General features: G+C 38.6%; 1 protein-coding gene across 1 annotated transcript; it reads right to left on the bottom strand.

Annotated features, from left to right (window-relative positions):
• Window positions 1-253: 253 nt before the first annotated feature.
• On the bottom strand, window positions 254-22,193 carry ZBTB43 (zinc finger and BTB domain containing 43). The gene is made up of 2 exons (XM_032478459.1): window positions 22,055-22,193; window positions 254-5,629 (listed from the first exon to the last, which is right to left on the bottom strand). The coding sequence occupies exon 2, from the start codon at window positions 5,604-5,606 to the stop codon at window positions 4,203-4,205; it is 1,404 nt and encodes a 467-aa protein (XP_032334350.1). The 5' UTR covers window positions 5,607-5,629; window positions 22,055-22,193; the 3' UTR covers window positions 254-4,202.
• Window positions 22,194-22,414: the final 221 nt, after the last annotated feature.

The following is a 22,414-nucleotide window of genomic DNA, read 5'->3' as shown; positions in this document are numbered from 1 at the left end:
AAGCCTCCAGAGTGAAGCACAGGGCGGGGAGGGGATCTGGAGGAGCAAACAGAGTATATCCAACACACCTAAATAATGATATGATTGTCATCATAAGTGCCTGGCACAGCACACGATCACTCAGTACCCATTTGATCAGGCTGTTTGGCATTTAGTTATCAAAAAGGCCACAATGTAACTTTTATTCTCAGGTGGCAAAAGCCAGAATGAAAACAAAGACATGTGGTCATATATCTAGAGTGAAAAACAAAACTTTTACAAAGTTGACAGATAACATTTATTAAAACATGTCATACAAAAGGGCATGGTCTCTTCTATAAGAAGAAAATATTAAACAGTAACATTCAATTAAGTAAAACCATGCTGTACACTGAAGACAGCAATATATAAGGACGAAACTATTCAACTTTTGCAACACAGGCATAACATTTCACAAAATATCAATAAGATATGCACCTAATGATAATCTGTTTATCATCAAATGGTTTTGTGGTCTAAGAGTCACCTGACTTGCATAAATAAATTTTCTGGAAGAAACATTGGGAACCTCATAAAAGGAAAGAAGGCAGCAGCAACTGACATTATGACACAGGCTTCAAGCAAAACTTAAAAAAAAAAACTCACATTTGCAAAATGTGTTCCAGCATCTTCCCATAGGGCATTATCAGTAGAGATTTGAAATAAGAAACATGTACCTTTAAACGTATAAGTAGCAAAGAAAAAACTCAAACAAACACCCTGGTTTCACTGAACAGAGTTAGTCACCCATGAAAGCAACCTAAATCACAAAATTAGTGTGGCACAGAAGGGGCTGGGGGAGGGGGTATGTTGCTTGGTTTTCAGCATTCCTAAATTATCAGAGACCTTAGAAAAGCAAACACCTGGATTTGGAGTGATGGCGTCCTCTCCACCCTTCCCCAAGAGGCTACAGCAAATCCCTTTCCCAGGCGATTGCTGCTTCTGCTCTGCCCCAACTTCATTTCCGCAGCAGCTTAGGGAGGCGTGTGCTTCTGCAGGAAGACGCCACTGAGACTAAGCAGCTTTCCCAAATAGACAGAAGTCAGCTCAGGGTCAGTTTAGTTCAGCAAATGCCCAAAAGAATGGAGGAGACCCTCCTGGACAGACTCTTTGAAAGTGGTGGCCAAAAGAAAGGATTGGAAGAAAGTGAGGTCCAGAAATCAGAATCAACAGGCTGCGGCCCAGGAGCGCCTGAGGATAACCCTCAACAGCTGAGGAAAGGCTATGGCAGTTCTTCCTCGGTTAGACGGTGATACCTACTTCACCAAGTGGATTATTGTAATGTGCACATCTCAAATTAAAGGCATGGCATAAGCACTAAATATTAAATACCACTGGTGGTGCCTTGAAGCCCTTTCCCACTGGGACTGAGGAAAAACCACAGTTAAGACTCAAACTCGGGGACAAATACCTTGGCTGTAGGTCACTGACACAATCCCTGAAAGATTGTTTGGAAAATGTTACCTTCTACTATCCAAACTCATTGGGAAGGATAAAGATTTTCTAAAGCTGTACTGAGTAAGGAGAGAGACTATCCAACCCAGGCTGGGCAGGAAAAAAAAGGTATGATCTCCTAATCTTAAAAAGCGAAGTTTATAAAACCTCACTTTTACTATACAAACTAAGGCAATCCCCTTCCCCTGCCTCTCTGAACACCGCCAGCATTTCAGATGCCCAACCACCTCACACGGTCTGGCTGACCTGATCAGCAACCCTAATTTTTATGAAAACCCCACTATCATAAAAAAACTTGAAACAGCAGATGTGAGGAACTTACATTTATATTCTACATTTGGTAGCTGATGTATATGAAAGGATTTCAATAAAAGATACACCTCTCTTCACAACACATTAAATAAGTCCCAACACAACTAACTGCTTCCAAAACCACCACCTAAGGGCTGCCCACGAGTCCTGGCTGAACAAGAGCTCTTCTTCCCCATTACTCATGACGGGTGTGCTGATCTCACTATAATTTTTCCAGGATATTTTTCTTTTACCTCTCAGACTTCTCAAATGTCCCAGTGCTCATCTGAATATAATCGTTAATGGAAACCAGCACATCAAACCTTCCAAATAGGCAGAAAATGGTTTGCTGATACCAAATGATCAGTTTTTGGCAGAACAAATGGCTTCACTGCCTTAGTACCCAAATTAGTAGGAGTAATAAAACAGCTTCTCACACATCATGGCTAGGATTATACCTAAATCCCACTGGCTTCTAACATGAGAAAAAAAGAAGCAACTGAACTTGATGGTACAGTCACCTCTATATGCTCTGTCGGGTACAGAGAAAGGACTGTTAACTGATGGTTCCAATACTAAGAGAAGAGGATATTAACGTGGCAAACAACCAAGAGGTAATATCTAATTTCTAGGTTAAAAAAATCTATCTGTATATATATTTATAATAAAGTTTTAAATACAAAGTGCTTTTTATATATCGAGAATGATACAGTGTTAATGAATAGATCCCTGCTCTGTAATCTTGATTACAAGAGTTAACTGGTAAGCCTTACTTTCCCCTTTCCAAACAACTTTTAACAAGTAAATGCCTTGATGGTAGGAGCTTGAGACTCAGAGGCCATTGCCAGCAACGTCTATCACATTAGAGCAAAGCCAAACTTTTAAAACAAAATTTCACCCCAAATTCAAGAAAAGTTATTTTTATTTTAAAGAAAAAGTTTCCACTAAGAAATAATAGATCAGCAAGTTTACGGAAAAGTTGACATAATAGTAGCACCCTGTACTACCTTGTGATAACTTCAGGTATATTACACAGCTTAAAACATCCTGAATATATGCTTCTTTTTTAACCTAAAACATCTGACTGATCCTCAGAAAAGGTCTCAGAATAGCTGCTTTTCTTGTTTTTTTTTGGTAGGTATAGCTACGTGGGCTTGCAAATTTATGCAGCTTCATCTATAATACGGGAGCATGAATCTGTGGACTACTTTCTAAAATTAGTTAGGACTCGTTCTTTCCCCCTTTTAAAATACATTCCAGCACTCAAGCTGGAAGTATTAGCTCAGTGTACCCCACTATGAGTATCTCCCCAACCAGTGTATTTTCAAGACTCCGCTTTTCTTGGGCAGTTTCCACCCACCCTCCTCAAGTATAAACTGACACTCAAAATTCTGCTACTCAGCAGCGCTCACTCTTGACAACTGGAGTGTCACTGTAGCACTCTATTAACTCCTGAAGTTCACAGGTAACTCTCAGCTGTGACTTCTGGCTCCTTCCCAATAATGGTGGTCACTCACTGACCTCTTCAGGAGGCACCATACTCTAAGACAGGGTAAATTGCCTGGAGCAGCCAATAGTACCACCGTGGTCAGAGTCAAAGCAGGCTAGGAGTCTTCTAGCCACAGAGCAGATCCCACTGTGTGGATGCTACAATTAAACAAATGGGATTTGGGACAGCAAACCAATTAGAAATACCTATCTCTGGCACCCTAGAGAATTACAATTAGATACAATTGTTCAAACTAAATGTTAGTACTAAAATATAATTAAACTCTGACTTACCAAGAGTCTGAAACACATTGTGACAGTGGCATCTTATAGAAATTGAAGCTTGTACCATAAGTTATTTGTTTCATACTTAGAATGTCACCCTTTTAGTATCTCCACAGTTTTAGTTAAAATACCCTTTAGAAAGAATGAAACCAGACAAGAGAGCTCCGTTAACAATTTCGTATCCTAGGAATCACATTATTTATAGCTATTACATTAAGTAGCATTTCATTCAGTGAAGCAGCTACCAAAACAAATCCACGTTACCTAAGTATCTAGAGTAAGAGCAAAATAAAATTCCAATATGACCTTGTAATGATGAGTGATCAAAAACTGCTGCCACCTGAAATGGAACACAGCTCCAAGTGCAGGTGTTTCCATCACCAAGTCCACCTGCCTCGATCACAACAGGCCAGAAGGATTACCTGGCCAGGTGGGAGGTGGACTAACTTATTCCCCATTACCCACTGCAGGCCTGGCCTGGAACATACAGATTTGAAGAATTAGATTTTTTAATTGGCCTACTTAGAGCTGGTCTTTCAGAAATATCTTCCTTTTTTTTTTAAGCTTCTCTCATAATAGCAAGTAGCACGCATCATCTGTGCCCAGATTTGCATAATTACCATAGTTTATTTTTGTGCCTGCCACTCAAGGGCCAGACCCTATTTTTAGTTAGCCTCAGTCGTATTCTGCTCAGCCTTTGCAGCTTCGTAGGACTTGGTACAAGAAGTCACATGCCTGTGGAAACTGTCCCTCCACATAAATCTCTTTGCACAGATATTACACTCATACGGCTTTATGCCTGTGTGAATCTTCATGTGGCCCACGAGATGATGCTTCATTTTGAATTTCTTACCACAGACACCACAGCCGTAAGGCCGAAGACCGAGGTGCATGCTCATGTGTCGATCTCTCTGACTCTTGTGAGTGAAACTCTTTCCGCACTGACAAGGATACAGCTTGTCAGTGGCTGAGAATCCTAAGTGGGAAGCTTCTTCTTTAATCCCTGTCACCATTTCAATGTTCTCACTATAGCCTGCTGCTAGGGCAGCCTCCTGTCTGTGCCCAATTAGATTTCCATCTGACCTCTCTCCGGAAAACTCTTCCATGGAAGAGCCATAGAAATCCACCTGCTCATCATAATTGCTTTCATCAGCCTGTTCGTCAAACTCTGCTTCCACCTTTTTTTCCCCGATGTGAAAGTCTTCCTCTACTCCCGAGGGCTGGACCGAGTGCTCTGTCTGCATGGTGTTGATGGACTCAGTGACCTGGTGCTCATCGTAGGGTGCGTGCACATCCATGCCCTCGCATGCTTGTTCGAAGCGTTCAGGCTTCACATGGATCCAGCGTTTGTGAGCCATTATGCTGGGCTTGCTGTACATAGGCCGGGTGTAGTGGAACTCGGCACTGTCGCTGGCCCCCTCCTCCCCGTCCTGGCTCGCCATCTCAGTGCTCAGCCGGTCATGCTCTGTGGACGAGTTGCTAGGAAGGTATTCGTGCTCGGTGAGCTGAGATGACAGCTCATCTTTGGTGCTCTCCTCTTCATTCTCTCCATCCCTCAGTTCCTGGGCTTTGGGGAAATCAGTATGGCCCCCAGAGCCCAGCTCAAAGCTCTCCACTAGGCCGTTGTAACTACTGCTGCTTGGAGACTGGTGGTCACTGCCATGATTCAGCTTCTGACAGAGGACTGTAGGGTTTCCCTCTAAAACCTCAGTGCATTTGTCTACCACATGCCACATCTGAAGGAAGCTTGCTGCTGTTAAGTAACTAACAATTTCTGGAGCAGGCATGACTAGACGTCCCGTATAACTTGATAGGAGAATGTTCTCAAACACCCTGGGGTTCATCACATCAGGCAAAACAATCCTCCTGCTGTTTTTCAGGAGTACCTGGTCACAAAAGTAGGGTGAACTGGCAGCAAGAACAGCTTTGTGTGCCCGGAAAATGTGGCCTTGGACAACAATGGAGACATCACATAGTTGTCCTTGCTGGCGCTGCTGGTTCAGTTTCTGTAGAATGGTGCTGGAAAAATCAGGAAATTCTACTCGAAAAGAGTTTGTTCCAGGCTCCATTTCATCACAAATCTTGTTCAGTGCTACAAGAGAAAGCAAAATTAGTACTAATTCCAGCCCAAAGAGAAACTCAATGATCACCAAGAAAATTAAGCCAAGTCCCACAGTTCCATACAGTCCCCTTGCCTGGAGGCACAGCACTCATTCATTCCCCAGAGCAAGGATTGCAGGTGTGAGGCCAAAAGCAGGAACCACTCACCATTCTTTACGGTATTAACTCTTAATGTTGCCTGTGTCTGTAAGTGAGAAAACAGAATCCAGAAATATCTGTAAGCTTTATAAATCCCCTAAGTAAAACAAAGTAAACATTTCTAGTCAAAACAAACACGATACCTATCCAAATTACAGACTTTTTAAGAGGCCTCAGGTTCAACCATTATTTGCCAAATTGGGGTGAGGAAGGAATTGTGGGTAGAAGGAAAAGCACATGTAAAGACTCTGGCAGACATGAACTCAGTAACTGCAAGGAACTGAGAGGAGAGCACTGGGCTAGAATCCAGGGAGGGGCAGGGGGCCAGAATGGTTGTGCCTTTAGTCCTTCACCACCACAGGGGTGAACTTGTCAAGATTCCAAACAACATGGGTTTCCGTAGTTGCTGTTGGAATGTTAGCCCTTTAAGAGCTTCTGACAACGTGAAGCAGAATGAAACAGCAAGGCAAGGTATTCTTCTATCTGTTAATCTCCAAATTGTTTAAAAAGTAATAGACCAAAGAGGACAGTAAATATTGTCCCTGCTACTGAATGAACTCAATCTGAAAATAAAGTTATAACAAAGAATAAGGGATTGCTTGTGTTGTTACTGTAAATCTATTTTGTGGGGTAAGTCAAGCATTAGAGATAATTCCTAACAAGAGCAATCAACGAGGTGAACTCTGCTAGAGCTGCTGTTCAGGTCCCATAAACCCACAGTAAATTAAAACAAACCAGAAAACCTAACAGATTTATTGGTGTAATTTGTCACCTGGGTCTAATACTGTACCTAACACTGCTAAATACCAGGTTTTCTAAGTATGAGATTTTATCATTTTTTACCAGATAATCCAACAAAACAGACAAAAACTCCCCCAAAACAGATTTTACTAGATAATCCAACAAAGGTTGAAAGTTATCTATGAAAGATAGGGAGACATGCCAAGAGAAGAAACTAATGTTTCCTGAGTAATTACTATATATCAGGAACTATACACGTTTTTTTCACCTTATCTTTGTAACAACTCTGCAAATGTAGAGGATTAACACTCTCAAGTTCACTATTTCAAGTAACTTTCCCAAGGCTAAAATAAAAGCTAGTTTTTATTACATTGGGATTTGAAATCTAGGTCTCTATGATTCCAAAGCCTAATGTATTTTTCCTATCACATCACTGCCTCTTCTAAGAAGACATTAAAATACCAGATTAGTCATTAAAATTTTTAAGAGGTAAGACAGTATTCTTAAAATGAAGAATTAATTTATGGTTTACAGCTCTTAAAACATAAAATAACAACAACAACAATAATAATAAAAAACAAAAAATAGACCAGGAAATGAACAATTTTAGGTATTTGTAATTTTAAAAGGAAAAGTTAACTACATAAATGTATAAACTAGAGGTATATAAATTCTGAGAACCACATCTGGATTCTCTGCTCTCATCACTGTAGAATTTTATTTTTAGCTATTTGAGAAAAGGGAGGACTAATACATACACACACAAAAAATTTATGAAAAGCTGTATGAAAAAAATCTCTCCTAGCTACCACATTAGAATACTCAATATCCAGTTCTCAATCCAAAATTACAAAGTGTACAAAGAAACGGAAAAATAAGGTACATTTACATGAAAAAAAAGAATTAGAAACTATCCTTGAGGAATTTCAGACACTGATAAGTGCTAGTCTAAGTTGTTAAAGTCAACTGCCTTGGATATGCTCAAATTGTTAAAGAAAACTATGGACAAAGAACTAAAGGAAATCAGGAGAACAATGTCAATAAAGAGACAGAAATTATAAAAAGTAACCAAATAGAAATTCTGGAGCTGAAAGGTATAATAACTCCATTGTGGACTGACCTGTATCCCTCCAAAAATTCCTGTGTTAAAGCTCTAATCCCCAATATCCCAGAATGTGACTGTATTTGGACATAGGGCTGTTAAAGTGGTAATGAAGTTAAAATGAGGCTGTTAGGGTGGGCCTGAATCCAAGCTGACTGGCGTTCTCATAAGAAATGAAATTTAGACTGAGAGACAACAGGCACACGTGCACTGTGAAGACAGTGAAAAGGTGGCACCTGCAAGCCAAAGAGAGAGGTCTCAGGAGAAATTATATCTGCCAACAGTTTGATCTGACTTCTAGCCTCTAAAATTGTGAAAAAATAAATTTTTGTTGCTTAAGCCACCTAGCCCATAGTATTATGTTACGGTAGATCAAGGAAACAAATGCAACTTGAAATAAAAAATTTACAAGAGGAGTTCAGTGGCAGGTTTAGGCAGGCAGAAGGGGGAAAAAATCATCAAATTCAAAGATAAAGCAATTGAAATATCCAGTCTGAGGAGTATTAAGAAGGATGAAGAAAAATAAAAACAATCTGCGGTACCTGTGGAAAACTACCAAATACACCAACATGCAAATCAGAGTCTCAGAAGGAGAGAAAAAAAAGACTAGAAAAGATATTAAATGATATAATGGCTGAAAACTTCCTGAATTTGGCAAAAGACATATACCATCCAAGAAGCTTAACAACTCCAGGTAGATAAAGAGATACACATGAGACACATTGTAAGTCAAATAGTGGAAAGTCGAAGACAACGGGGAATCTGAAAAACAGCAAGAAAGAAGCCACTCATCACATAAAAGGGACCTAAGATTAACAGCTAATTTCTCATCAGAAACCATGGAGCTCAGAAAGGAGTGTATGACATATTTAAAGTGCTAAAAGAAAAATCTGTCAACCAAGAATTCTATATCCAGCAAACCTTTCCAGTATGAAGGAGAAATTAAAACATTTCCAGATAAACAAAAGCTAAGGGTGTTTGTTTCCAGTAGGTCTCCTCTGTAAGAAATGATAAAGGGGTCTTTCAGGTTGAGAGAAAAGAACTAGACAGGAATTTAAAGCCATATGAAAGAATAAAGACTGCTGGTAAAAGTAACAATATAGATAAATGTAAGATATTTATCAATATTACCAAACTTTCAGTTTACAACTCCTCTTTTTTTTTTCTGAATGATCTAAAAGGCAAATGAATATAACAATAATTATAAATCCATGTTATTCGGCATACAATGTATTAATATGCAACCTGTGACAGTAACAATATGAAGAGGGCAGGATGGAGATGTATAGGAGCATAGTATTAGTACACTATTAAAACTAACTTGTCCCTCACGGTAACTACTAGGAAAATAAAGATACATGAAAAGGAAAGAAGAGAGTCAAAATGGTATATATATATATATATACACATTATTTTTATTTTTTAAACTCTAAATACTAACTTTAATGACTGGGGTGTGTCTTAGGACCTAAAGATTCAATGGTCTAAGGCACTGTGTGTGTGTGTGTGTGTGTGTGTGTGTGTGTGTGTGTGTGTGTGTGTGTGTGTGTGTGTGTGTGTGTGTGTATTTTTTTTTCTAAGCCATACCTCAATTAAATATTTTTTAAAAGGCAGTAAGGGAGGAACCGAGGAACAAAAAACATACAAGATACACAGAAAACAAATAGCTAAATAGTAGAAATAAATCCTTCCTTATCAGTAGTTACTTTAAATGTAAATGGATTAAGCTCTCCAATTAAAAGACAAAAGATTGTCAGAATGGATTAAAAAAACATGGTTTATACTTGTCTACAAGAGACTCACTTAGATACAAAGGCAAAAAGATACTGAAAATAAAATGATGGAAAGAGATATTTCATGCAAATAACTGAAAGAGAGCTGACGTGACTATATTATTATCAGATAAAACAGATGTTTAGTCAAAAAGGTTACAAGAACAAAGACAGATATCCCACATTGAAAAAAGGTTCATTCTACATCTCAAAAATATTCTCCTACGGCAGTCTACCCAAGCAATAGAAATAAAAGCAAGAATAAACAAATGGGACCTAATTAAACTTACAAGCTTTTGCACAGCAAAGGAAACCACAAACAAAACAAAACAACAACCTACAGAATGGGAGAAAATTTTTGCAAAAGATGAAACCGACAAAGGCTTGATTTCCAGAATATATAAGCAGCTCATATGACTTAATAAGAAAAAACAAACAACCCAATCCAAAAATGGGCAGAAGACCTAAACAAGCAATTCTCCATTGAAGACATACAACTGGCCAATAGGCACATGGAAAAATGCTCAATATCACTAGTTATCAGAGAAATGCAATTCAAAACTACAATGAGGTATCCCCTCACACTAGTCAGAATGGCCATCATTCAAAAGTCCACAAATGACAAATGCTGGAGAAGCTATGGAGAAAAGGGAACCCTCCTACACTGCTGGTGGGAATGTAGTTTGGTGCAGCCACTGTGGAAAACAGTATGGAGATTCCTCAAAAGACTAGGAATAGACTTGCCGTATGACCCAGTAATCCCACTCTTGGGCATATATCCAGAAGGAACCCTACTTCAAAAAGACACCTGCATCCCAATGTTCATAGCAGCACTATTTACAAGAGCCAAGACATGGAAACAGCCTAAATATCCATCAACAGATGACTAGATAAAGAAGATGTTGTATATTTATACAATGGAATACTATTCAGCCATAAAAAAGACAACATAACACCATTTGCAGCAACATGGATGTCCCTGGAGAATGTCATTCTAAGTGAAGTAAGCCAGAAAGAGAAAGAAAAATACCATATGAGAGCACTCATGTGGAATCTTAAAAAAGAAAAAAGAAAAGAAAAAGACAAATGAACATAAATACAAAACAGAAGCAGACTCATAGACACAGAATACAAACTTGTGGTTGCCAGGGGGGAGGGGGGCGGGAAGGGACAGACTGGGAGTTGGAAATCTGTAGATACTGACAAGTATATATAAAATAGATAAACAAGATTATACTGTATAGCATAGGGAAATGTATACTAGATCTTGTGGTAGCTCACGGTGAAAAGTATGCGACAATGAATATATGTATGTTTATGTATAACTGTAAGATTGTGCTCTACACTGGAAATAGACAAAACATTGTAAACTGACTATAACTCAATAAAATAAAATTAAAAAAAAAGGTTCATTCTATCAAGAATATATGACAATTAAACATATATGCACCTAGCAAAAGAAATATATATGAAGCAAAAATGAACAGAATTGAAGAGAGAAATATACAGATCTACAGTAACAGGTGGAGACTTCAATACCTCACTTTCAATAATGAACAGAAAAATCAGACAGAAGATCCATAAGGAAAAAGAGGACTTCAACATTATAAATCAATTATACTTAAGAAACATACAAAGAACACAAAGCAAAAGGAAAGAAATTCTGATACATGTACAACATGGATGAACACTGAAAACATTATGCTAAAACATCACGCTAAACATTAACTTAAGCCAGACACAAAGTACAAGTGTTGCAAAATTCCACTTACGTGAAATATCTAGAATAGGCAAATTGAGAGGAAGTAGATTAGAGGTTACCAGGGGCTCTGGTGGGTGAGGAATGGTGAGTTACTGCTTAATGAATAGTGAGTATCTGTTTGGGGTGCTGAAAACATTTTAGAAATAGAAAGTGGGGCTAACTGCACAACACTGGGAACATAATTAATGCCACTATATTGCACACCCCCCAAAAAATGAAAGTGGCAAACTGAGTATTTTTTTTACTACACAATTTTTTAAATGGAAAAAAAGTCATATAACTTAATTTTTAACTGTGTCAAGGTGGTAATAGTCTCTGTAATTTAATAAGTATCTGATCTCTGCCCTTAAATTTTGGTGAGTGTGGCATTTCAACATATTCCCTTGCCTTGCAACATGCAAAGCCTAAACCTCTCCTACTAGTTTTCCTGCTATATAAGCAATATTTACAAACTCACAGGCAGTTTTGACCTATATTGACAGTACAGTTGTTATTTCAATTGTTTAAAAGAATTTCTTAGAAGTAAATATATTTAAAAAAATCATTAAAAAAAACCCCACCACAACATAAAATACTATATGCAAAGTACTGTGGGGCTTTCTAAAATGAAGGAATGTCATTGTCCAGAGTTTATAATCTGGTAGTGGAGATAAAAAAACCTGCATACAACCCCATTATTCAATACAAAGCCTGATAAAAGCACTGAAAGAGAATTAAAAATCCAGGAGGAATCAGGAGGGGACTTGGTTGGTATACTCTACAGGTTTATATCCTGTCGCTATAAATTTTGCTGTCACCGGAGGAAGAGGAAGACTTGAGGGCAGCATATAATTCTTCCCATCTACCACACCCTAACCAAAAAAATCTAAGAAATACAAAAAAATAGGCCTGAGTTCTGAAAACTAGGGATTAGAGTCATCTACAGGCAACAAACTTTAATTAGGGCTACAGCAGAGCTGGGGCCAGGCTAAAGTAAGACACTGCCCCGGCAACTGCACCTGCTACACAAGGCTGTCTATCCTGGCACAGCAACGGTAATCCTAACAGAGGACCACTAATACCTGTTCATTTGGAAGGCTTGCAGCTAAGAAGCCAGGGCAGACCATGGGGTAGGGCCTGCAGGTGGTGACATTCAGAGTTGGCTGTGTTAGAATACCAAAAGTTGTATACTGCCCTCAGCAGAAAAATTTTAAAGACTTTACATGAGAGGATGGGGCTCATTTGTAGCCCGAGGAAGGAGGCGAAGACAGCCCATCCTTTGCCAGCTGGGCCAAAGGGACAAAGTAGGCCCTGAGTATCACAATTTTACCCACACAAAAGAAAGTGCACGGAGGTCAAGCTCTCCAGGTGGTGAGTCTGAACTTGCCCCCAGCCCCTGCCATTGTACTCTAACCCTGGTGTCAACACCGTCGGCCCATCCTTCAGCAAAAGTGCTATGAGTTGATTATAACAGCATTCAGGTATGCAATGAAGGATCCCAACGCAATCCACCCACAAAGGGGGAAAACTTCAGACCCAAACAGAATGTTTCCTGACACAGTTTTATTCTGTAAATAAATGTAAATAGAGTCTACAATAATCAAAAAGAAAATAGCAAGGGATAAACTAAGAGTAGAGTTGAGACAGCGTTTTTAAACTGATGTTTTCCACAAACATAAAAACAGAGTCTCTATTAATGACATATAAGGAACATCAGACAAAATAGGAGAATGATACAAAAAAAAAAAAACCTAAAAAAAAAAAAAGAGCTGACTGAATTAAAGACAAGATATAAGGAAACTAAAAATAGAGCAGAATTTTAATTAGGCAGTAAGTAGCAGAACTGCAACTGGAGAAAATGGAATCAATGATGTGGAAGGCACTTCAAGGAACCTCTAACTGAATGCAGGCGGATGACAAAAATATGCAAATAGCCAGAGAGAAGATAACAGAACAGGAGAACAGAGACTAGGGATCCAACATATGACTAACTAGTATCCTTGAAAGAAAGAACAAAACGATGGAGTAGAAGGAATAATCAAACAAAATATTTAATAGAAGAAAACTTCCCTGAGTGTAAAACCTTGAGTACTCAGAAGAGTCTTGCCTCAGCAGTGGGGACAAATTAGCACAATATGCAGTTCTGGTCCCATTAAACAAAGCTTAAAAACAAGCTTCAAAAGGATTAAACTATTTCCAAGTAACTTAACTGTGTTCCAGAACAAAGCCTGAGGATTTTAAATGATACAAAAATATCCAGAGCCCAACAAGGTAAAATTCATGCCTGTCATCCAATAAAAAAGTCATTGGGCATGCAAAGCAGCAGGAAAATATAACCCATAATAATGAGAGAGAGAAAAAAAATGATCAATAGAAACAGACCCCAAAATGACAGATTTACACAACTGGGAGAAATTTCTACATTCCATATGTTCAAGAAAATAGAGGAAAATTAGGTATATAAGGTAGACAGGAAAGCTACTGAGAAAAAAAAAACAACAAAACCCAAATCAAACTTCTATAGACTATAAGACAAACGAATACTGGATGGGAAGAACAGAATTAACACTGCAGAAGAAAGGATTAGAACTTGAAAACACAACAATATAAACAACCTAAAATCGGGGGGGGGGGGGAAGAGTATCAGTAAGTTGTGGGACAACTTCAAGGCACATAACTGGAGTTCCTGAAGGAGGGAGAGGGGAAAAGGGTCAAAATTTATTTGAAGAAGTAACAGCCAAAATTTTTCCAAATTTGATAAAAACTACAAACTTAGAGATTCAAAGAAGCTCAATAAACCCCAAGCACAAGAAGTATAAAGAAAACTGTATCAAGGCATACCATAATCAAATCACTTAAAATCAGCGATAAAGAGAAAACCTTAAAAGTAGCCAGAGAAAAAAGATCCACTATGTGTAGAACAAAGATAAGAAAGGCTGCAAACTTCTTGTCAGAAATAGTCCAGCCGGGAGACAGAGACATCTTTAAAGCGCTGAAATAAAAAAAAAACTTTCAACCTAGAACTCTATACCCCATTAAAACAACTTTTAAAATGAAGGTAAAATACTTTTTCAGACGTAGAAAAGCAAACAGAATCCATCACCAAAAAGCTCAAAAGAAAAAAAAAAAACAGGTACACAAAAACAAAAAAATTTCAGGCAACAGTATTAATATCAAAGTAAAATTCAATGTAAACAGTATCAAGTGGGATGAAAGTTTATATAATATATATATATATACATATAATTGAGGAATTCCATAATTCACATGAGGGTTACTTTGTGAACTTTTATGTGTAAATAAAGCATAGTTTTCAAAAAAAACAAAACAATAGTGACAGAAACACAATTATAGTAAGAAATATAAATGTCCTTCTTCTAATCTTTAATAAATCAAGTGGGCAAAGGATAATTTGGATTTAGAGATTTAGATTGGTACCATTAATAATGCTAATTTAACTGAAACATACAACCTCTGTATGCTACAAATAATACATCTTTTTCAGTTTCCATAGGACATTTGTAAAAATGATCATATAAGTGGCCACAGAGAGCATCAATAAATCCCCCAAAGCAGAAACGCATACACAGAGCTCATTTGATTACAACTGATTACACAATGTAATAAACCTAGAAATATTAAAAACATACATTTTAAAAAGCCCTAACACTCTATAACTAAACAAAATTCTTAATTGTTAAAACAATGGAGAATTAAAACTGCAATGTCAAATTCACAAAATTAGGAAAAAATGGAATATAATCCATTACAGATACTTTGAAACAGAAGACAATTCTACACTAATAAATTTCAAAGTCTCAGTGATAAAAAATTGATAGAAAAATATAGAACTCTGAACAGATCAACATGCATGGAAGAATTGCAAAACACATTCAAATGACTGCAAAAACACACCAGGCCCAGAGCATTTTATGAGAAAATTCTTTACAACGGATTTCTACACTATATAAACTGTTTCAGAGGAGAAAGAAGGGGGAAAGGAAATAAAGATAGGAGAAAACCTACTAATTATTTTTATGTAAAACCATGGCATCAAAACTGGACAACAAAGGAAAGTGTACAACTATCTTACTTATTAACATAGAAAAATTATAAACCACACGGCATTCTACTTTAATCTCTTGTGAGTTGAACACATTATGAGTGTAATACACTGAAGAAATTATTGTCACCATCACACTGAGAGCAAGATTCTAGACTACGGTAAAATTAGCACCAGAAAGCCTTCCTTCCATACAAGACCACCACTGGCGACATGCACATCATCACCTGTGCTCCCTTCTACAGTGACAGGGAGTGGTGGGAGATAAATCTGAAAAGAATGACTGGTACTTTCCTGCTAAAGGCTACGTTTGAACTTTAAATGTGGACGCAGCACTGGAAACTTCTGAGTGACGTGTTGTGAAATATGTTCAGAAACGATAATCTGTTGATGGACTTAAAGCAGGAGCAAGTCAGAAGTAAAGGATAATTATAAGGTTTCACTGAATATGGTCTAGGTTCAAGGCAATGAAAGCAAAGCTTTTTCATATCATTCTGCTATTTTGTCTGATGTTCCTTACATGTCAGTAATAGAGATCGCATACTGTCAGCCCATCCTTCAGCAAAAGAGCTAAGAGTATGCAAAACAGAGAGAATGGATGGAACCGACTGAATCGGTAGGCAGGAAGATGCAAGAGTAGTGCAAGGTACAAACAATACTATCAAGAAAGTAAAAAGATAACCTATAACATGGGAGAAAAATATATTCAAATCATTTAACTGGTAAGTGACTTGTATCCAGAAAAATAAAGAACTCTTAAAATTCAACAATAAGACCACCCAATTAAAAAATGGGCAAAGGATCTGAAAAGACACTTACCCAAAGAACATACACAGAAGAGCACACAAAAAATGTTCAGTATCATTTTATATTAGAGAAATGCAAATCAAAACTACAATGAGGTATCACTGCTCACCCACTCGGATGGCTATGATAAACCATACAGACACTAACAAGCATTGGAGAGGATATGGAAGGATTAGAGAACTCTTATACATTGTTTGGGGGAAATGTAAAATGCTGCAGCCACTTTGGAGAACAGTTTGGTAGCTCCTCAAAAAGTTAAACAGAGTTATCATGTAACTCAATAATTCTACTCTTAGGTTTATACCCAAGAGAAATGAAAAAACGTACAATGTCCACATAAAACTTATACATTAATGTCCACAATAGCATTATTCATAATGGCCAAAAAGTGGAACCAACCCAAATGTCCTCAACTGATGACTGGATAAACAGAATGTGGTATTATCTATATGATGGAGTATTACTCTGTTTTATTACATACTGCATGTAATTATGCCATTCTTTTGGCAATAAAAAAGAATGAAATATTGATAGATGTGACAATATGACTGAACCTTGAAAACATTTCACTTATAATGAAATTAGACACAAAAGGTTACATCTTGTATGATTTGATTTATATGAAATGCCCAGAACAGGGAATTCCATAGACAAAAAGTAAATCAGCAGCCACAAGGAACTACAGGGTGAGGAAATGGGGAACGACTGCTGATTGGTTTTTTTTTTTTAAAAGGGGAGACAAGAATTCTAAAATTAAGACTGTAGTGATTGGTATACAACCCACTGAATATACTAAGAACTGTTAACTGCATATGAATTATGTCTCAATAAAGCTGTTTTAAAAAATAGAGTAATGCAAAGTAAACTAGTTACTAATTCCAACTGGTAGCTAGGAAAATGTCCTAATTAGTAGGAGTGGTAGCAGCATCTACTACTTATTAAATGCTGTAGTGTATTGTAACATTCTGTACAAAGCACTTTATGTATTCTCTCTCATTTAATCCTCATAACAACCTTCTGATAGGTATTTTTATTCCTAGCGCATAGAATAGGAAATAGACAAAGAGGCTAAACTACTTGCCTAAGGTCATACAACCAGTGTGGTGAAGCTGGAATTTAAATTTGAAACAATTGCTCAGGGTCATTACAGTCTGAGAGATGAGACAGTATGGAAAGTAAAGATGAATACTATTTTCACAAATAAACAACTAATATAATCTTTAATATACAATGTATTCATAAATTCCAGAGCAAATGATTCACCTCAGACTTAATGAAGAATTAGCAATTTTATACATCACCTTGCACATAATTAAAAAATAAAATCCAACAGCGATAGTTTTAAACAAACACACCAATCCCAGCTCATTCCCTCTATGGTTCATTGAGGTTATCTGGCTTTTTTTTTTTTAAAGCAGAGCATGAAGGGAAAATATTGAAGAATCAATGAACTAGATGACCTCCAAAATCCCTTCCAACTTTGATGAGTCTAATAGTAGCCTATATTTATTATTCAGCTGAGGAACTGTATGTCAAGTTTTACATGCTATTTAAATATCAATTACATATCCTAAAAACAAAGATGACAGCAGTATAACAGGGAAGTTGACCCACTAGCCACTTTTCTTGAAGCCCTCCAGAGATATCTTAATTAGAGTATATAGTAATTTGCATGCTTACTGTAAAGAGCACATTTAAACACCATAAATATTACTTCAGTAAATCTGTGGACTGGTACAAATGTACAAAAATACCAACAACCTATGCCTACCAAAATACTTCAGTCAAATGCTTTACAGTTCACAAAGCAGACTATGCAAACTTGGTCTGGCAATACCCCTATACATCATACTCATGAGTAAACTGAAGCTCAAGAAGGTTGAAAGATCTGCCCAAGGTCACATAGCTCAGAAGTGGTATGTTAGAATTCAAACAGAAAAATGCTAGATTTGGAATTACACTTCTAAATTGAAAAAAAAAGTCACTTTGGAAAAGTTTCTCTAACAATACAATGTATGGCAATGATTGGCTTAAAATGTGCAGTATCTGTTGTGGGACACAACGGGGGCGGCCGGTCCATGAGCCAGTAACATGCAGGTGTTGGTAAAAGAACTTACCAGAGATAAAGTACGAGAATAGAAAAGGAGCTTATTAGGGGTACAATGCCATGGACAACAACGGGCCACACAGACGAGAGGTGCCTGTGTGAGCACTTGAGAGCCAGTTTTTGGGGTGTTTTATAAGGCAGGATCACAAGGTGCCTGACTGGTTGTGCTCAAGTCTCTTATTGGTTGTAGGTGAGGTAAGAAGTTTAGGGTCCGTGAAGGGCAGTGGGGTTTATGATTCTGATAAGGTGGGCTGACACAAGCCAGCTGGAGCTATTGTGAGATGAGGCATTACCTCGGGCTATTAGTTTGTTAGGGGAAATACGCCCAGTAAAGAATGTACCTTTTCTGTTGAGGGATCGTAGGCAGACATCTGTGAGCCCAGGAATGGGGCTGTTGGACTTCGGAGGATGTCATTTGGCCCCACAATATCTTCTTCTCAGAAGAGAAGTAGAAGAACCTACTGGTCTAGCGCAATGAACTACAACTACATTATTATTTTTACTGAAAAAGAAACCATTCTGGTAAATAATTTTTAAAAAACTGTAGTTTTAGCAAGCTTACAGCTTACCTAATGCAAAGTTGTATTCCTGGGATAAAGTTCCTTATGCTATGGTCATCAAAAAGCAGTATGAATGAATGAGGAAGAGGAACTCATTTCTTAGTTTTGCTTCAAATTAAAATCACACTGACTTCTGAAAAGAAAAATCACGTGGAAAACGTAAGAGATGCTGGTGCCATTCACTGTGTGCCAGCGCCATGTTAATAAATACTATACCTGTGGGTGAGCAGAAGAAAGAAAACTAATCAAGATCAATATTTTTGGTTATATTAACTTTTTTTCTGCACCTTCTTAGCTTCTGCCTTTGTATTTTTAAAATAAAATTTTAATTTTGGAATAATTTCAGATTTACAGAAAAACTGCAAAAAAAAAAAAAAAAAAAAGCATGATTTGCCAGGAGTATGCCTGTCACTCAGTTTTCTTTTAATGTTAACATCTTACATTACCATGGTACATTTGTCAAAAATAGGAAACTAACGTTGGTCAATACCTATGTAATTTTGCAGAATTAACATATCTTTCGGAAAAATGTTTTCTGACTCCAGACCATTATCAATCAGCACCCCTATATTTTCTAATTGGAATACTTTAGTCAAAGAACTTACTAAAACCTATTTTAGGATTTGAAAAAAAAAAACGAGCTACCTACTTTATGAAGTTTGATTCATTTCTACAGAGGATTTTTTTACTTAAGACTTCAGGGCAAATGGTCCATTGTGGTCAATTCTTTGAGATTCAAGAGAGGGTATTGTTCTACCACTAACTCCCCACCGATCAGTCATCCTGCCATTACATTACACTAAAGCCAAGGCAATGTTTTAAACTGCATCCTCATATTCATTAGAATTCAGGATAAGAAGCTCAGTCAAGAAAGCAGAAGAAACAGCACTTTTTCATGAAAATTATTTACATACCAACAAAATAAGTTTTTTTCTCAATATGTTACAAATAAGACAAAAACCTCTTTCTATTCTAATTACAAACATAAATAAAGCAAAAAAGAAAAGTTCATGAAAACAATATACAGCATATACAACTGATTATAAGAGGAACATTTTTTTCATTTTAAAATTTCTGAAATCAGGATGTGATGGCCAGGTGGAAGTTGTAAGTGTCTCTGCCCAAGACAATGACAGGGCATTCCTGAGAGCCTCATCGATGTTTTTGATGGCACAAAGGATGACACTGGAAATGCATGGACGCAACTCTGAATTGAAAAGTATTCAAAAGAGTAGCAATGTTAAGACAGTTAATGAATACTTTAACAAATTTATTTCACTTTTCTTCTTTTTACATATGTACTAGAATATCATTTTAAATGCCTAGGTAAGTCTAAAAATGTAAGAAAGCATATGTAATAGCTTAATTACATATGCTTAATCTCTTCCTTTGGTAGTACATAAAATAATTGATGGTATCCAGGATTCAATACGGTAGTAATTCAGCTGCTATACCTGAAAGCTTGATAAACTACCTTACAGGCAAACCGATGGCTTAGATAAGAGAACATAAAACAAGGGCCTCCTCATCAGAAAACATACAAGAAAATAACACATAACTTTTTGTTATTATAATAAAAGGGCTATTTTTCCAACCCTAAGAGTTTTTTTCACATGAAAGGTAAAATCTTCCTCAAATTTCCTACTTACAATGCAGATTCCTGCACTGAATTCAATGAATATGGAGGGAGAGCCAGGGTGGGAAACTGCTACAAGAAGAAATTTTTAATTCTTTTAACCAAATTCCTTTTCTAAGGAACTTGGCTGAGAAGAGAGCAGGAATCAAGAAATGTAGGTTCAACTAAATGTTCTAAAAGCTACAGAATGAATTTTTAAAATCACATTTTCAAAGAGCTCATTAGTTCCAGGAATCTACATTTAGCAATTTTTTTTTGGTATTGTAGTAAAATATATTTAACATAAAATTTACCATTTTAAAGTACACAATTAGTGGCATTAAGTACACTCATGCTGTGCAACCATCACCACTACCCATTTCATCATCCCAAACTAAAACTCTGTATTCATTAAACAATAACTCTTCATTCCCTCCTACGCCTCAACCCCTGGTAAACTATATTCTACTTTCTGTCTCTATGAATTTGTCTGTTTTAGACAAATTCATGTAAGTGGACAATATTTGTCCTTTTGTGTCTGGCTTATTTCTCTAGTGAGTACGTTTGTAAAGCAAAGAATGAATCTCAAATTACCAGGTTTCTCATAATTTAACTGTACATCCTGACAATCTCTAAGCATACAGCTCTCCCAGAAATCCTGCTACTGTTCCATCAGCCCCAGGGCACAGAGGATCTCAGACAGACCCTTCCTTAGCCTGTAGACAGGACTGGTTAAGCAGCTGTTAACTTAAAGAGCACGCTCCTTAGAACCCTGGAGACCATGGGATGGAGCGAAAGGTAACAGGCAGCTGTGCAGGCCTGGAAAACCATGGGTAAGGAGAGGAAAAGATTCATCAAGCTACTCTGGCCCTGAGAGGGCCTCTTTTTTTTCCTCCGGGAGCTCTAGCACCCTGACACTTAGGCTGGGTGACACGTGTCAGAGTTGAGGCCAGACTGCAGTCTAGTCGCTGAGAATGTCACCAGGGCAGGAAGCTTCACAGGGTCATGAATCACCGTCCATGGCTCAGAGGTCCGGGCAAGCCTGCCCCGCCCAGAGAAAGCCAGGTAGGAGAGGCAGAAATAAGAGACAGATGGAGCAACACAGATGGTCAAAGAGCTGGACTGACAGGCAGGCGGAGTAAGGACTAAGAAAGAAACACAGTGTCAAGAAACACAGAAGCAAGGTGGAAACAGAAATAAAGACAGGATCTAGATACTCAGAGATGGGTTCGAGAGAAACAAAGTTTACATGGGCTGAGTTGAGAGGCAAAAAGGATAAGTGACAACAGGTGACACAGACAGCAAGAAAGCTGAAACATAGAGGTAAACACAGACAGACATCAGCAAAGTCCAGGCGCAGCCTTAATCCCGGCCTTGACTAGTACCCGAGGCCGCCAAGCCGCGCCCACCCAGCGCCCCCGAAAGGCCGGCAGACGGACGGACGGAGGGGGTGGGGGGGGATCTCTAAGCGCTCTGGCCCGCCGAGGTCTGCCGCCGCGGGGTGACCTTGGGCCAGACGCTGCCTCGGGGGCCTTGCTGTCGCTGTCCGCACTCTGGGCTCACTGGAGACCGCAGCAGTCGGACCCGGGGAGCCAGGACGCCAACGGCCCGCGCGCGGCTTAAGCATCCCGGTCGGCAATGGGCCTGGCAGGGCCAGCAGCGCTAGCGCCGGGACCTGCAGAGAAACCGTTAAACCTCTCCGGCTTCCCTTCCTTCTCCCTTGCTACCCGTTGACGCGACTCCGCCATACCTGCCAATGGCTCGGCGCTCACATAGCCAGCCGGTAGGATACTTTCCGCTGCCGGCGCCAGGCCCGTTCAAGCCGCCGCCGCCGCCGCCGCGACCGCCTCAGCCTGCGCCTCCCGCCCCCGGAAACGTTTCCCGGTCCCGCCCCCGAACTCCCAGTGCTTCCGGGGGTGCGTCAGAGAGAAAGAGATGTGCGCCTGCGGGACTCACGTTCGGGGCGGGGCGTCAGGAGAGTGAGCAGAGAGAGCCAGCGCCTGCGCAGTATAACCTGGAGCGGGTCAACCAGCATCGGGGAGTCTTGAGGCTCCTACTGGGAATTGCGGAGCGGATACCGAGTCCGGAAGTCTTTCTAAACTTTGACCTA

This window comes from Camelus ferus, chromosome 4 (assembly GCF_009834535.1).
Source record: "Camelus ferus isolate YT-003-E chromosome 4, BCGSAC_Cfer_1.0, whole genome shotgun sequence".
In the NCBI taxonomy this organism is placed as follows: domain Eukaryota; kingdom Metazoa; phylum Chordata; class Mammalia; order Artiodactyla; family Camelidae; genus Camelus; species Camelus ferus.
This window is presented reverse-complemented; position numbering and strand designations above follow the sequence as displayed.